The 17,750-nt window shown below is 39.9% G+C and overlaps 1 protein-coding gene across 1 annotated transcript in view; it reads right to left on the bottom strand.

Moving 5' to 3' along the window:
- Window positions 1-17,750, bottom strand: part of rhea (Talin_middle and talin-RS domain-containing protein rhea) — a 94,387-nt gene that overhangs the window by 60,377 nt on the left and 16,260 nt on the right. Inside the window, exons 20-27 of the mRNA XM_073081633.1 lie at window positions 12,591-12,761; window positions 10,940-11,141; window positions 10,164-10,315; window positions 5,695-5,814; window positions 3,181-3,291; window positions 2,282-2,371; window positions 1,468-1,605; window positions 808-926 (exon numbers count right to left, since the gene is read on the bottom strand). Coding sequence (XP_072937734.1) covers window positions 808-926; window positions 1,468-1,605; window positions 2,282-2,371; window positions 3,181-3,291; window positions 5,695-5,814; window positions 10,164-10,315; window positions 10,940-11,141; window positions 12,591-12,761 — 1,103 coding nt within the window. The remainder of the gene's footprint in view (window positions 1-807; window positions 927-1,467; window positions 1,606-2,281; window positions 2,372-3,180; window positions 3,292-5,694; window positions 5,815-10,163; window positions 10,316-10,939; window positions 11,142-12,590; window positions 12,762-17,750) is intronic.

The raw sequence follows: 17,750 nt of genomic DNA, 5'->3' as shown, positions 1-17,750 counted from the left end.
TATCTGTATATTTTCTACTTTAAACTGAACACTGTAGAGTTTTAAGAAAACAACAAACTACAGATGTAAACTGTATCAGTTGTAACTAAAAATGTATCTGAGAGTAAAAAGCTTTCAAACGTATCCTATCTACTATCATAACCATCACATTCACATTGCCATCAGAAACTTTTTTATTTATTTATTTATTTATTAAATCATATTCACTAATATTACAGGAATGTTGTACGAGGCAAGTCGTAAATTCTACTACGCCAGCAATTTACGTGAGCTATAAGCGTTATCTATTTCTATAACGTTAACTAGATACACTCCTTCTTATGTATACTATTAAAAAAATGCATACACACAAACTACACACACACACACGCACACTCACTCACACACATACACACACACACGCACACACACACACGCACACTTACACACACACACACACACCCATATGCACGGACGTACGCATAAACGCACACCGTCAATTGTCTACCTATATCTACTAATTGTGTAATCCTGTTTTGGATTAATTTAAAACATACTGTATATATTGTGAAAATATGTACTGTGTACGCTGTTGGATTATCTAATAAATAAATAAATAAATAACTATATAAACTATAAACTTGTCAAAACAGTCACGTGACCACTTTTTTTTTTAATATGTTCTTTTGATATATGATTATATTTCTCGCAGTCAAAAACGTTTACACACTGCAGTAACATACCAACTAATTATCACCACACTCAACTCATAGGTATATAATCAAGCAGTTGAACTTCAAAAGCAGACCAACTACAAAGCCACCGTACCTGAGATCAGCGCAACTGGCGGTGAACTGATGTGTGGTGTCCGCTAACTGCTTCGCCGCCTGAGCGTCATTCACATTTGGTAACACACCACGAGCTGCGGAGATCACGTGACCACTCGGCTGTGGGGGAGGAGGGGGGTGAGTCTAGTTATATTTTGTTTTAATAATATATTTATCATATACGAGGTTTAAATCACTGAAATTTATAATTAATAATATAGAATTATTAGAAATTATCAATCTCGAAGGTAGTACAGTTTTCACATATGAAGAAAAAAGCTGTGCTTCCAGGTTTTTTGGTCACCAACTGGTCTGGTCAGCGTTTGACACTGCTGTTAGTAAGCAAAAATAAGTGATACAGCAGTGACACCGAAGTCTAACTATAAAGGGTTCTACCATCTTCAAAATCTCCTTCTACACGGAGACACTAAAAAAATATAACAAAAATAAACGCTTTCTACACTCACAGCCCCACACTAGAATTCCGTGTATCGCGGGTGCCATGGACGCACACAAACACCCAGACCCAGAAACAAATATGCAAATTCATCATTCAAATGTTTGGTCAGGGATCGAACCCGAAACCCTTTGCGTGTCAGACCGATATGCCACGCGGGTCGTTACTCATGTAACTCATGAGTCGAGTAGAGTGTTGTGTTACCTGCAAGAATGTCTCCGAGGCAGTGATGAGGTCCAGGGTAGCGGCGGCCTCGTTCTCCCGGGCCGCCGCCGCCCTGGCCGCGTCCGCTACCCGCGGGATGTGCTCGCTCAGCACCTCACACTCGGATATTAGGGTCTCCTGTGTAACACATAATAAAATTATTAATAGTAAGTAACGCTTCCGGATAGGGCCTCCTGTGTATGTAACACATAATAAATTGTTATTTGTCACACATCTTAGGTTCATTGTACTTTCTACTGTTTTATAGACACATATAGAGTAATAGAATTATTAAAAACAAATAAATCCAACTGCTTGAAAATAATTAACTGAACAGATGTACGAAGAAACATTGTATTTTTTTTTAACTTGAGCCTTTTCCTTAGTTTTTCATTTGTCATTGCATTCCAGGATTTGTCCCTTTAAGCGGTGGCGCAACAATATAGGGTGTTTATTTTTTTCTAAATCAATACGTTCGATTCCCTGTTAAGGAAAAAGATAAAGAACTAGTAATGCAGTTTTAATATTCATCAAAATTGGCCCCATAACTTCTTTCAGCATTTTTCCCAGTTTATTATAGTTTTTCATTTGTCATTGCCTTCCAGAATTTGATGCTTATAAGCAAAACATCCGATGGCGGAATTATACTTTTTTTTGTTTATTTCAAAATAAACTCAATCGATTCCCCGCTAACGAAAAAGATTATAAAAATTGGCCTCGGTATTTCTTTCAGAATTTTCCCAAATCCATCCTTCAGATTTCGCCTTGAACACCTACTTAGAATTTGACCTGTATTTATAATACACACACGTACCTGTGAATACTTGTTCGTGTTGTATTGCGTAGCATTGTGCGCCGACGTTATCAGTTGAGTTGCACTCGAGGCTGCGTTTCTAGCGCTTTCCTGTTAATAAATCAATGGTTTGAATTTAGTATTGTGTGATACTACTTACTTTGCCACTTCTATAAAACTATGTATTATTAATCAAGCCATCCAAAGTTTATCATTAATTTAATGCAGTGTGTAGTGAAGAAGGTAAAACTGTTCGACTCCAGCGGTACCACCGTCACACCTATTTCTACCTAATAACAGCAGTGTTAGGCGCTGCTGTGTTCCGGTCTGAAGGGTGTGATAAGGGATACTTATCCGAGACGTTCCAGCTTAGTCCTCAAGGGTTGCGGCGCTACTGTGGCTGATATCAGATAGGAAACTAATCTTATCTGGGGTTGATTACCGATGTCCATGGGCGGCAGTAGCCAGTTACCATGGACTGGTGGACTGCATACTTGTCTGCTACCCCTATATTATATAAAAAATAATGTAGTATCAAGTGTACTGTTGTGTAGTATAACATTATGTACTATAGCGCAGTAGGTACAGTAGTACAGTAGTGTGGGTGTGGTGGTGGAAGGTGGTAGAACCCTTTGTGGTTCGACTCCGGCGGCACCACCGTTACACCTATTTCTGCCTAATAACAGCAGTGTTAGGCGCTGCTGTGTTCCGGTTTGAAGGGTGTGGTAAGGGAGACAGACATTTCCGAGGCGTTCCAGCTTAGTCCTCAGGTGTAGCGGCGCATCTGTGGCTGACCTCAGGTAGGAATATCTAATCCTATCTGGGGTTGATTACAGATGTCCATGGGCGGCAGTAGCCACTTACCATCAGGTGGACTGCATGCTCGTCTGCTCCTCCTATAATATAAAAAAAAAGTGTACCTGCAGCCGAGGCACATGTGCGGCAGCGGCGTCGTATCCCCGAGCGTAGTCCACTGTAATGTAGCGAAGCTCCTCTGCCGCGCGACGCAACTCCTCTTGACGTTCACGATCCTAGAGAGAAAATAACATATTGAAAATCTTAAACTATTCGTCATAACGGGTCATGAAACGCGTTTTTATCTTACGAACGACTACAAAAAAACTGACAATATTCTTCTCGTTGTCTACGACAATTTGACAATCGTTTTTCAAAATTTAACGAATTTATAGCCTGCCCTAAGTTCAAAAAATATTCCTTATAGATTAAAGTTTTGTTATCGACGCCTGGTTGTAACATCATCTAGTATATACGGGATATTAAGAAAACTTCGATAGCGCGATTCAGTAAATCACTAGCGCCATCTCTCCACGAATTCCGGAAAGTCTCTTCATAACAAATCGATAACATTATAATATATTTTACTAGCCGACCCGGCAAACTTTGTATCGCCTCAGAATCTATTTTTGAAATATATTTCATATTTACTCATCTCTTAAACCTTCCCTGGACTTCCTTAAATTGTTCTAATCTAAAATTAGCCAAATCGCTCCAGCCGTTCCGAAGTTTTGCGAACAGCAATTGATTTATATATATATACAGGGTGAATTTTTAAAACGGGCCTTCAGGGCTAAATCCAAAACTATAAGGATTAGCGAAAAATGCTGTAAGGAGTTACGAGGCCGATTTTGATAAAAACTAAAACTGCATCATTGGTTTTTTAAAATATATTTTTCCTTAGACGGAAATCGAACGAGTTCATTTTGAAAAAAAAAATACACCCTCTATATTATTCCACCATCTGGTAGTGTCGCTTATAAGGATCAAATTCTGGGAAGTAATGTTATGTGACAAATTAAAGGAAAAGTAAAATTTTGAAGAAAATACATATTTTTTCATACATTGCCATACTAATCCTTAAGGATTATACATAACAAATGATTTATGTATAATTCTTTAGAAACATACGTAAGTCATACCATTGAAGAATTTGTTGGTTAATCAACTAATTATTCGATGTTATAACCGTGACATACGGCTTAGTATGAGAAAGTAATAGTTTGGCAAGTAAATCACCGCCGTTTTTAGGATTTATTTTTTAATAAAAATAGATAAGTGATTAAATAGTAAATTGTTATTGTTTGTTGTTTATAACTACGTTTCAACAGTTATCACTCGGATTTGACTCGAAGAAGACATTCTCGCAAATTGTCAATATTACATCTGATTTAAATAAAACTCCGCCCATAGCAAGTAAAATCTATTATAATGGTCCTAAAAGTAACCTTAACTAAGTCGGACATAAAAATATAAATTCTTGAAGAACAAAACGTCCATTTCGAATGATTTGAAACATTGAGCCAAAAAAATTGTTAATACGCGAAATGTTTAAATTGATGAATGGCGGGAACTTAACTGCCAAATTAATATGAAAAAATATGTATTTTCTTCAAAATTTTACTTTTCCTTTAATTTGTCACATAACATTACTTCCCAGAATTTGATCCTTATAAGCGACACTACCAGATGGTGGAATAATATAGAGGGTGTATTTTTTTTTTCAAAATGAACTCGTTCGATTCCCGGCTAGGGAAAAAGTTATTTTAAAAAAGTAATGACGCAGTTTTAGTTTTTATCAAAATCGGCCTCGTAACTCCTTTCAGCATTTTTCGCTAATCCTTATAGTTTCGGAATTGGCCCTGAAGGCCCGTTTTAAAAATTCACCCTGTATATAGATGTATTGGTCAAAAAATCTTATATATAAAATTCTCGTGTCACAATGTTAGTTACCGTACTCCTCCGAAACGGCTTTACCTTTCCACCAAATTTTAAATGCCTATTCAGTAGGTCTGAGAATCGGCTACTATCTATTTTTCATACCCCTAAGTGATAAGGGTTGTTCACGCTTAACATTTATTTATTTATATGGCAACACAACGTTTGCCGGGTCAGCTATAGTCTGATTCATAATTAAGTGTCCAAAATGTAGACAAAGGTGTTGACCTATCAAGAAAATTCGTTTCAAATGGTAGTTTCTTATTTTTGACAATATTACATTAATAAAACAGTAATAAAGTAATAATCTAAAAAAATAAGATCAATTCACATTTTCTAATATTTATATTACCTCAATTTCGTTCCATACAGTAATTATAATAAAAAACAAGGTTCATTGTAGAAAATTAAAATGTGATAATGGTAACACAAACGGAACCCAGAACATTTCTTGTGCCGTCATTTTTAAGTTTCGTAGCTGATGTTATTCATTTTCGTGATTGTAATTGAACTCGAATGTATTATCGTTTTCATAGCGCGTTTGTTAAAATGTGAATAATTGTAAAGTTTTAGTTTTTTGTTGAGTTTGTTAAAGATTTTGTTTCTTGTTAATTTTGACAGTGACATTTCTTTGTTTATATTTTGGACACCTAATTATGAATCAGACTACAGTGTTATTATAATTACACGGGACATGGTACCTGTGGCGCGGAGGCGCAGAGCCGCGCGGCCTCCACCATGCGGGCGGTGGCGTCCGCCAGCAGCTTGGCCGCGGCCAGCAGCTTGCGCTGAGATTCCGACGGCTGTTTCTCTGCTTCCGACTGTACACACGACATTTTAAGGATTAATTTTATGTGTATGATAATGATTCAGTCGTTCAATAGTAGTTTACTATTTAAAAAAACAGCACACAAAGCTTTTCAAATTAAATCAATAGAATTAGTTGTTAAATAAAAGAAAGAAAAATATTTAGCTTTACAACCAACCTGAGGACGTAATTTTAGTCCCTCATCGCTATATTTATTATTAGCATTTATTTATTGTAATATTAACACAAAGTGAAGGTATAAAAGGGTAAACTGAATGCCTAAAGGCAATCTCTAACAGTGAACTCTGGGGGAATACAAGAAAATTGCAGCAACTACTTCTGCGTTTTTGTGAAAGAGATTCAGCTTGACTTATACATAAGGCGACCATTTTAGTCCTCAGGAGTGGCAATGGATCTGTTATACATTGATTACAGTTGTCCGTACTAACCATTTACTATAAAGTGATAGATCCCTGCAGTGAGCACATCCGTCACACCTATCTCTGTTCAATAACAGCGGTGACGTTCCAATTCGAAGTGTGATAAGAGCGTAATACTTATTCGGGACGTTTCAATTTAGAACGCATCTGTAGCCGACTTCATGCACTCTAATCTTACCTGGACTTGATTACAGATGTTCATGAACGGCAGTGGTCACTTACTATAAAGTGGTGCTCATCTCCCACTCCAACCAACCTTGAAGTCAGCGATCAGCTGCGCGGTGGCCTGTCCCAGTAGCCTAACGCGGCGGACCATCTCCCCACCACCACATCCACTGCGCGTTATCACAGCGTCAGTGCCGTGCGACGCTCTGCTAACACCGCAATGTACACCAACCTTGATGTCAGCGATCAGCTGCGCGGTGGCCTGTCCCAGTAGCCTAGCGCGGCGGACCATCTCCCCACCACCACATCGACTGCGCGTTATAACAGCACTAGTGCCGTGCGACGCTCTGCTAACACCGCAATGTACACCAACCTTGATGTCAGCGATCAGCTGCGCGGTGGCCTGTCCCAGTAGCCTAGCGCGGCGGACCATCTCCCCACCACCACATCGACTGCGCGTTATAACAGCACTAGTGCCGTGCGACGCTCTGCTAACACCGCAATGTACACCAACCTTGATGTCAGCGATCAGCTGCGCGGTGGCCTGTCCCAGTAGCCTAGCGCGGCGGACCATCTCCCCACCACCACATCGACTGCGCGTTATAACAGCACTAGTGCCGTGCGACGCTCTGCTAACACCGCAATGTACACCAACCTTGATGTCAGCGATCAGCTGCGCGGTGGCCTGTCCCAGTAGCCTAGCGCGGCGGACCATCTCCCCACCACCACATCGACTGCGCGTTATAACAGCACTAGTGCCGTGCGACGCTCTGCTAACACCGCAATGTACACCAACCTTGATGTCAGCGATCAGCTGCGCGGTGGCCTGTCCCAGTAGCCTAGCGCGGCGGACCATCTCCCCACCACCACATCGACTGCGCGTTATAACAGCACTAGTGCCGTGCGACGCTCTGCTAACACCGCAATGTACACCAACCTTGATGTCAGCGATCAGCTGCGCGGTGGCCTGTCCCAGTAGCCTAGCGCGGCGGACCATCTCCCCACCACCACATCGACTGCGCGTTATAACAGCACTAGTGCCGTGCGACGCTCTGCTAACACCGCAATGTACACCAACCTTGATGTCAGCGATCAGCTGCGCGGTGGCCTGTCCCAGTAGCCTAGCGCGGCGGACCATCTCCCCACCACCACATCGACTGCGCGTTATAACAGCACTAGTGCCGTGCGACGCTCTGCTAACACCGCAATGTACACCAACCTTGATGTCAGCGATCAGCTGCGCGGTGGCCTGTCCCAGTAGCCTAGCGCGGCGGACCATCTCCCCACCACCACATCGACTGCGCGTTATAACAGCACTAGTGCCGTGCGACGCTCTGCTAACACCGCAATGTACACCAACCTTGATGTCAGCGATCAGCTGCGCGGTGGCCTGTCCCAGTAGCCTAGCGCGGCGGACCATCTCCCCACCACCACATCGACTGCGCGTTATAACAGCACTAGTGCCGTGCGACGCTCTGCTAACACCGCAATGTACACCAACCTTGATGTCAGCGATCAGCTGCGCGGTGGCCTGTCCCAGTAGCCTAGCGCGGCGGACCATCTCCCCACCACCACATCGACTGCGCGTTATAACAGCACTAGTGCCGTGCGACGCTCTGCTAACACCGCAATGTACACCAACCTTGATGTCAGCGATCAGCTGCGCGGTGGCCTGTCCCAGTAGCCTAGCGCGGCGGACCATCTCCCCACCACCACATCGACTGCGCGTTATAACAGCACTAGTGCCGTGCGACGCTCTGCTAACACCGCAATGTACACCAACCTTGATGTCAGCGATCAGCTGCGCGGTGGCCTGTCCCAGTAGCCTAGCGCGGCGGACCATCTCCCCACCACCACATCGACTGCGCGTTATAACAGCACTAGTGCCGTGCGACGCTCTGCTAACACCGCAATGTACACCAACCTTGATGTCAGCGATCAGCTGCGCGGTGGCCTGTCCCAGTAGCCTAGCGCGGCGGACCATCTCCCCACCACCACATCGACTGCGCGTTATAACAGCACTAGTGCCGTGCGACGCTCTGCTAACACCGCAATGTACACCAACCTTGATGTCAGCGATCAGCTGCGCGGTGGCCTGTCCCAGTAGCCTAGCGCGGCGGACCATCTCCCCACCACCACATCGACTGCGCGTTATAACAGCACTAGTGCCGTGCGACGCTCTGCTAACACCGCAATGTACACCAACCTTGATGTCAGCGATCAGCTGCGCGGTGGCCTGTCCCAGTAGCCTAGCGCGGCGGACCATCTCCCCACCACCACATCGACTGCGCGTTATAACAGCACTAGTGCCGTGCGACGCTCTGCTAACACCGCAATGTACACCAACCTTGATGTCAGCGATCAGCTGCGCGGTGGCCTGTCCCAGTAGCCTAGCGCGGCGGACCATCTCCCCACCACCACATCGACTGCGCGTTATAACAGCACTAGTGCCGTGCGACGCTCTGCTAACACCGCAATGTACACCAACCTTGATGTCAGCGATCAGCTGCGCGGTGGCCTGTCCCAGTAGCCTAGCGCGGCGGACCATCTCCCCACCACCACATCGACTGCGCGTTATAACAGCACTAGTGCCGTGCGACGCTCTGCTAACACCGCAATGTACACCAACCTTGATGTCAGCGATCAGCTGCGCGGTGGCCTGTCCCAGTAGCCTAGCGCGGCGGACCATCTCCCCACCACCACATCGACTGCGCGTTATAACAGCACTAGTGCCGTGCGACGCTCTGCTAACACCGCAATGTACACCAACCTTGATGTCAGCGATCAGCTGCGCGGTGGCCTGTCCCAGTAGCCTAGCGCGGCGGACCATCTCCCCACCACCACATCGACTGCGCGTTATAACAGCACTAGTGCCGTGCGACGCTCTGCTAACACCGCAATGTACACCAACCTTGATGTCAGCGATCAGCTGCGCGGTGGCCTGTCCCAGTAGCCTAGCGCGGCGGACCATCTCCCCACCACCACATCGACTGCGCGTTATAACAGCACTAGTGCCGTGCGACGCTCTGCTAACACCGCAATGTACACCAACCTTGATGTCAGCGATCAGCTGCGCGGTGGCCTGTCCCAGTAGCCTAGCGCGGCGGACCATCTCCCCACCACCACATCGACTGCGCGTTATAACAGCACTAGTGCCGTGCGACGCTCTGCTAACACCGCAATGTACACCAACCTTGATGTCAGCGATCAGCTGCGCGGTGGCCTGTCCCAGTAGCCTAGCGCGGCGGACCATCTCCCCACCACCACATCGACTGCGCGTTATAACAGCACTAGTGCCGTGCGACGCTCTGCTAACACCGCAATGTACACCAACCTTGATGTCAGCGATCAGCTGCGCGGTGGCCTGTCCCAGTAGCCTAGCGCGGCGGACCATCTCCCCACCACCACATCGACTGCGCGTTATAACAGCACTAGTGCCGTGCGACGCTCTGCTAACACCGCAATGTACACCAACCTTGATGTCAGCGATCAGCTGCGCGGTGGCCTGTCCCAGTAGCCTAGCGCGGCGGACCATCTCCCCACCACCACATCGACTGCGCGTTATAACAGCACTAGTGCCGTGCGACGCTCTGCTAACACCGCAATGTACACCAACCTTGATGTCAGCGATCAGCTGCGCGGTGGCCTGTCCCAGTAGCCTAGCGCGGCGGACCATCTCCCCACCACCACATCGACTGCGCGTTATAACAGCACTAGTGCCGTGCGACGCTCTGCTAACACCGCAATGTACACCAACCTTGATGTCAGCGATCAGCTGCGCGGTGGCCTGTCCCAGTAGCCTAGCGCGGCGGACCATCTCCGGAGCGTCCGCCGCGTCCGCCACGCGCTCGCTGGCCGCCACCACCACCTCCACTGCGCGCTCCGATAGCGCCGGGGCGGTGCGCCGGTCTGTTAACATCGCAATGGATTACGAACAAGTTTGTACAAACGCGGTTGATAGTAGTCGCAATGGATTAGGAATAGTTTTATTAGAACAAGTGTTCATTATGTGCGATAATATAAAAATATATAAATCGCTATGAATGATGAACACTACACTTTTAAAGATATAAAAAATACACTTTCTACTCTCACAACTGCATATTAAGATTCCCTGTGTCGCGGGTGCCATGCACACACACACAAAGACGAATACACAAACACTCAGACCCAGATCAGACATTCATATTCGTCATTCAAATGTCTGTATGGCCGAAGATCGACCCCAGAACCCTATCTTCTAAAATAGCGTATTTGGCCTATTTAAATTTCTCTAAAAATAAGAAAAAAGCAATTAAGAATGTTGAGTGCCATATAAACATTATGCACATAAAATAAGCTACATGTGAGTTTCTAAATTATATTTGCTATAATATATAAATTATATTTGCCATATAGTTGAATAGTAATCGGATTTGCTAAAGAAAAAAATATCTGCTATCAATATTTTCCAAACTTTCCTCCAAGCCACACTTCCCTCTAATCCCCTTCCATCGCCCACAACCCCTGTACATCAACTCGTATCCAACTCACCCAGGTCACAGTGCGCCAACAGGCGCTCCAGCTCATCCGTGACCTTCTGCGCGGCGATCATCAGTTGTTCCACCCCGGGCTGAGCGGCTTCTGGCGCCTGGGCACACGAGGCCACCAGCCTCTCCACCGCCTGGGCTACTTGGCGAGCCGCGCTGGTCAGCTGCTCCCGGCAGGCTGGGTTGTGGAGGGTTGGGGCTACCACCTGGAGAGGAATGGTACAAATTATTATCATTATTTTATAATATAGGAATAGCAGACGAGCATGTAGTCCATCTGATGGTAAGTGGCTACTGCCGCCCATGAACATCTGAAACAACCCCAGATAGGATTAGATATTTCTACCTGAGATCGGCCACAGATGCGCCGCTACCCGTGAGGACTAAGTTAGAAAGCCTCAGAAAAGTAAGTCTCCCTTACACACCCTTCAAAACTATATAATTATGTTTTGAAGCAGAAATAGGTGTGGCGGTGGTGCCGCCGGATTCGAACTACAAAGGATTCTACCACCTTCATATATTTATCTATATAGAAAAGTACAATATAATGTGTTATAGTTTTTGATTTTTTGTGGCATCTTTATTTCCACCTGGTGTGATAAGATATTGCAAATTATTTATTTATATATAAAAGTGCAATATTATAATGTGTTATAGTTTTTGTATATAAATTTCTGTCATTTTCATTTAGTCCTTAGTGCATAATTTCACTACACCACACTATAGTCTGATTCATAATTAGGTGTCCAAAATGTAAACAAAGGTGTTGACCTATCAAGAAAATACGTTTCAAATGGTAGTTTCTTATTTGACGATATTAAATTAATACAACAATAATAAAATAATAATCTAAATAAATAAAGATTAATTCACATTTTCTAATATTTATATTTTCTCAGTTTCGTTCCATACAGTAACAATAATAAAAAAACAAGGTTTACTGTAGAAAATTGTGTATAGTTTTTTAAGTTTTCGTTTTTTGTTGAGTTTTTTAAAGTTTTGGTTTCTTGTTAATTTTGACAGTGACATTTCTTTGATTACATTTTGGACAACTAATTATGAATCCGACTATAGAGACTGTGTTCTGATGAGATATATAGTTCCAGCAGTGATAAGTTAAGACTGGATTTAGAAGAGAGGAAGGGCCTCCACAATAAAGAAATAATATCCAAATTACGACGTATCAGCTACTTATAAGTTTTATCCAAACACTATTAAATGTGTGTGCTTTCCAAACATCGTTGGAATTATTATATTTGTTAATTTTTGAATTATGGGTGTCCACTCTTCCGTTGCCCCAAGGTATTCACGCCTCTAAATCCAACCCCAGCTAAGTTAATCTAAGCAAAAAAAATTAAGCACCCTAAGGGTGTCTTTCCACCAAATACGTATGAGATAGTTAAGCGTAACTGTGTGTCAATAGTGTGTCTGTGTGTCTTGGTTCTTGTAATTAAGTTATGCTTTTGAAGAGATGCTAACTAAGGATCGCGAGCCGTAGAACCCTAATAGGTATGTCAGTGGACACCGCACATAACGCCATCATACAGCCATATTGGTGCACGCTACGAGCTGGCTGATAGCTCTGCTGCGTCAACCACCTCCTTCATCAGCGACATCTTCATACCCTATAGATATAACCCTGAAGTGCCACTCACCTTAGCACACGCGACCAGCTGGCTGGTAGCGAGCGCACAGTGTGTAGCGGCCGCTATGATGCTGTTCTGCAGCTGCGGCTCGTCGCGGCACTGCGCCGCCACATTCTTCGCCTTCAGCACCAGCGCTGCCGTGGTGTTAGCCACTGCCTTCGCCAGGGATAGCAGGATGTCCTGTGGAAAGTATATGTGTTAAAATACAAATAATTACATAACATACAAATAATAGAAGGTTTTTTAGGGTTCCGTACCAAAAGGGTAATAACGGAATCCTATTACTAAGACTCCGCTGTCTGTCCGTCTGGTCATCTATCCGTCTGTCACAGGGCTGTATGTCCTGAACCGTAATAGATAGACACTTGAAAATTTAAAGAGTATACATATATAAAAGTGGCCGTTATAACAACAAATACTAAAAATAAAAAAATATATGAAAATATTGGTGTTACGGAACCTTTCGTGTGCGATTTCGACTTGCACTTGATCAATTATTTAATAATATTGACATAGTAAACGATCGTGCAATCCATCTGCTGATAAATGGCAATTACTACCCTTGGACATCTGTATTCTGTAATCAACCCCAGACAAACACATCTTTAGTACAACCGCTACATCCATTTCAAACAGTTCAATGGAAGGATGTAGATATCGACTGACATATCATCATCGACCTGGTATAAGCTCTGGTTACAGATGTATAGTCCCCGCCAAACTGCTAGTCCGCTCTGAAGTTGTTGCGAGCAGGTGTAGTCATACAATTTGCTATGGCGACGCGATTCATTTCTATATTCAGAGCGGACTAGCAGTTTTACACGGACTATACAATGTAGTTGCTCATTTTAATTTCAATCTTATTAAGATATAGCGAAACATAACCTTCTTCAATTAACATTGATAATTTTTCGAGGAATAACAGTTCAAAACTTTCCAAAAATGCTCTAACAACTAGGAGTACAAAAACATAGATGGCGTTAATTCCAAACAAGTACGTACCAATGATAGTCTAATAACATGTACCAATGTAATTTATTATTGACTAGCTGACCCGGCAAACTTTGTACCGCCTCAAAATCTACTTATCAAATATATTTCATACAAAATATAGCCTATGTTACTCGTGGATAATGTAGCTTTGGAATGGTGAAAGAATTTTTAAAATCGGTCCAGTAGTTTTTGAGCCTATTAATTACAATCAAACAAACAAACAAAGTTTTCCTCTTTATAATATTAGTATAGATAGTTTATCTTTGCACAAATTGTGATTATAGTTACTAACTGACTGTGACTGACTAAATAACTAATTCACTGTGTCAAAGATTAAGATTAAGAAGAGATCAGCGGTTTCAGGCTGATATTAATTTTAAAAACTTTTACATAGGTTCTTTATATAGTGTACAAAAAAGTAATTTTGAAATCCCTTAGAGTAGTAAAATAGAGGATTACAGGTTGTTTGAAATCTTTCGATTTTGAAGCATATATAATGATTTTTTTTTGCTTTCTGGATAGCAATATTTAAACATCTATATTGCAAAATTGACTTGTAATTGCTTTGCTGTTGATACTATTTATTTACTAAAGTTATATGCTCTTATCATAAAATGAAATATAATTTGACGAAATATCTTTTAAGTCAGTACAATATTCAGAGCTAAGTACAGTCAAGCTTAGAAATATGAGGTAAATATTATTACATCGTTGATTAAAATAATTACTTTAACAAGATATTGGCAACAAATCATTTTGATATTAATAAGAAAATTAAATTAAAAAAATAACAAACTCTTCTAGATTGTAATATATTTAGAAACTGAAGTATTTATCGGTCAACTGTACAATAACATCCGATCAAAAAAAGGGGGGAGGTATTAGTAACATTTTTAGTGCGATGTTATCATTATTTTTGTCACTACATTCACTTTTTGCGGACAGTTAGTTTTAAATAAAAACCCCAAGTTGATTATAAAAGCAAATGTATTAACAAAAATAATATTTCAACCGGCACGTGTTGGCAAGCGTTACCTTAATGTTACAGTTATGAGTCCAATCGTATTGTTAACCGAATGTTACGTTACTTATGTTTCGCAGTATAACATCGTGGCAAATTTGAGATTTATTTGTTATATTCAAAATTTAACATAATGTAATTAAACGGCGTTGTTTTATTGTTTAGAACATTTAGTTAAAAAAAATTGTCTAAAAATATCACATAAGCAAAATAAAAATAAATGTTGTACTAAATATAAAAAAGGAAATAGTATTTAAACATAACAAATACACTTTCTAAACTATTAATTTTGAAAATATTTTTAAATAATAATTTCAGTAATGTAATATTTCTTGTAATCTCATTTTAAATTTTTTTACGATGGAACTCATATGGCTCATATGTACAGCATAACACTTATAATGATCATATTATTTACTTTTAATTAGTCGAATCAGTAATTTTCAGTATCTTTGTGTTTGAAATTACAATTTTCAAGTGCTAAATAAAAATTATAGTTTTAACGAGATTTAGCACAATTAAAAATTTAGTAACAAAACTGAGAAAAGGGATTTTTTTAATAACAATTGTAAATTATAAACAACAAAAATATGACAAAATAGTGTTAGGGTTCAACCGTCCCGATCAGGCACTTAAATTAATAAAAAAGTTAAAATAAAAATAAAAAAAAACTTATAAACAAAATTAACCATGTTAAAGCAACCAGCACAAAAAATATGTACACATTATTAATTTGAAATGAAAGAAACAAACACTGCACACATATTGATGATGCTGACTGTACAATTGAATTATATGGAAATCCCGTAACCAAAAAAAAAAAAGAAACTTAAAAATAAATGATAACATAATTAACATATTAGTTGCCAAAGTTGGAACTTTGTTCAAACCGACACAAAAACTTAATCAAAAATTTATTTGTTATGAAGTAACTTTAAATATTATTTATTTTTTGTATTTGCATAAATTTAAAAATGTTGTTAACATCACTATTCTCTCCTCTTTCCGCTAGAATAGTGTTGTACCATTCTCTCATCACTTCAAGTAAGCATGCATATGAACTCCATATTTTTCAAAATGATAAAATGGATTTATATAATGTATGTTAGAATGTAAATGAAATTTTAAATTGTACAATATGTAATTCTGATTAAAAAATATTTTACATATGAACATATTATACATATGGTTGCAATACCGTTTTACTCTGTCGGTTTGAACAAAGCTAAATTAATAATATGATGACATTTTGACCAGAAAAACAAAATGGCGACAATAAACCAATGACAAACTTAGATATAAATTTAAAAAAGGAACTTTTCAAAAAACCGTGGACGGATTCTATATGGCGACAAACAAAATCAAAACCAAAAATCAAAATTAATCTGGTGCTAATTTTGCATTTTTCAATAACAAAAAAAAAACCATTACGACTAGATTAAAATTAAGGTTAACAAAAATATTTAATTATAAAAAAATTAAAAACAAAACATGTGTAAAAATTAAAAATAATATAGTCGACAGTCGGTAAGTTAAAAAAATGATATGTATTCCATAGTTCTTGCTGCCAAATAGCCAAAATAAATATTTTTTTAAATTAAACACAAAAAAGTTTTATATAATGTTAATCTCACCCGTCCCCAAGAAAGGAGCCTAATGGAGTTGATTTTTATTGATGGGGTACCTTATAACAGTGACTGCCTTAACAAGGCAGCGATACATACCCAAAAGGTAGAAGTTAGTCTAGGAAATAGGTAGCTATCCTCCACGAAGAGTGCTATCACCCTCATAGACAAGACCAGAGAGACCAAATACCAAAATTTGTCTAGTAGGCCACAACTATTCCAAATAGGTTAAGTTAATTTTGCATTTACTGTCTAGTAAGCACAGCCTGTTATTAAAATTGAATATGTTGTTCAAAAACCCCCGACTGTCAACTAACATCCCTTAAAATCTAAAAATAAATAGGACTTGTCATTTCGCAGTCTTTTTCCTTACACATTTATTTGTCTTTCAAATAAATATAATTATTTTTTAGAATTTTTGACGTACAGACTTTACCGAAAAAAAATTTTGTAAAAGAAAGAGAGATTTTATTAGAACGAGACAAATATTTAGTTTTAAGAAATATGTAATCTATGTTATTTTGATCAAAAACTTAATACTTCGAGTTCGATAAAAAATCACGAAAAAAAAGAATAAAAACAATCTCTCGTACAAGAATCTAAGGAAAAGGACAGCAAATAAGAGTGAGAAGGACGTCCGATTTTCAAAATAATAAATCTACTTTAATAACATATTATGCATTAATATATTATTATTCGAGAACATATTTATATTAATTATTATTATTGGGCCCACACCACTTAAGAAGCTATAAGAACCTTTAAGTTATTATACCCTGGTATAGTACTTAAAGGGTTTCTTTTTAATTATTTAAAAAGTCGTTAACGACTTTTACTAATTGTCATAATGACATCATTAGATGTAGTTGTTGTCATAAAGATGTTATGTTGTAAATTTAACGAAATGTTATGTAACATTTGATTTGATGTTATGTGCAAGATAAATGTATAACTGGTATTTAAGTAACATTTAGTTAATTAATATAACATCGTAAGTACTTTAATAGTCTGATGTAATTCCATAATGTTATACCGAATATATGGCAAGTATTTTAGGAAACATTTTTAATACATTAAAATAAATTTAAATTAATTAAGGTGATGTTATATTGTGATGGTAAATTGTTATTAAAAACTACGCCGACGAGATACGATAGCGTACGGTTTATATTTTTGAATATACGTATCTTTCCGACAGTTTCAATTTTGAAAAATGTACTTTGTGTATTGTAAATAGAAAATGACTCCATCATATCCTAAAACGATCTGAAGATTTAAAATAGATTTTTGTCAAGTTTAAAAATAGATTTAATTGCTAAAATAGAATATAGGAACGGGTGTACAGTGGCGCCCTCTGTTAGGTAAGAGACGCTTTATACCTTTTTGGCAACACTCAGATTTTTAAGTATTCAATAATACAAAGACGACGTAATATTTCAACTCTTCTTAGCTACAGCCTTTGTCCAAATTTATTGAGCAAATAGAATTTTAATATGTAAAAGTATAGAAAGCAAAAATTAAGACTTGGAC

The sequence above is a fragment of the Epargyreus clarus genome, unplaced genomic scaffold (assembly GCF_041222505.1).
Source record: "Epargyreus clarus isolate Ecla_fem2 unplaced genomic scaffold, WU_Ecla_fem_2.2 ptg000016l, whole genome shotgun sequence".
Lineage (NCBI taxonomy): Eukaryota > Metazoa > Arthropoda > Insecta > Lepidoptera > Hesperiidae > Epargyreus > Epargyreus clarus.
This window is presented reverse-complemented; position numbering and strand designations above follow the sequence as displayed.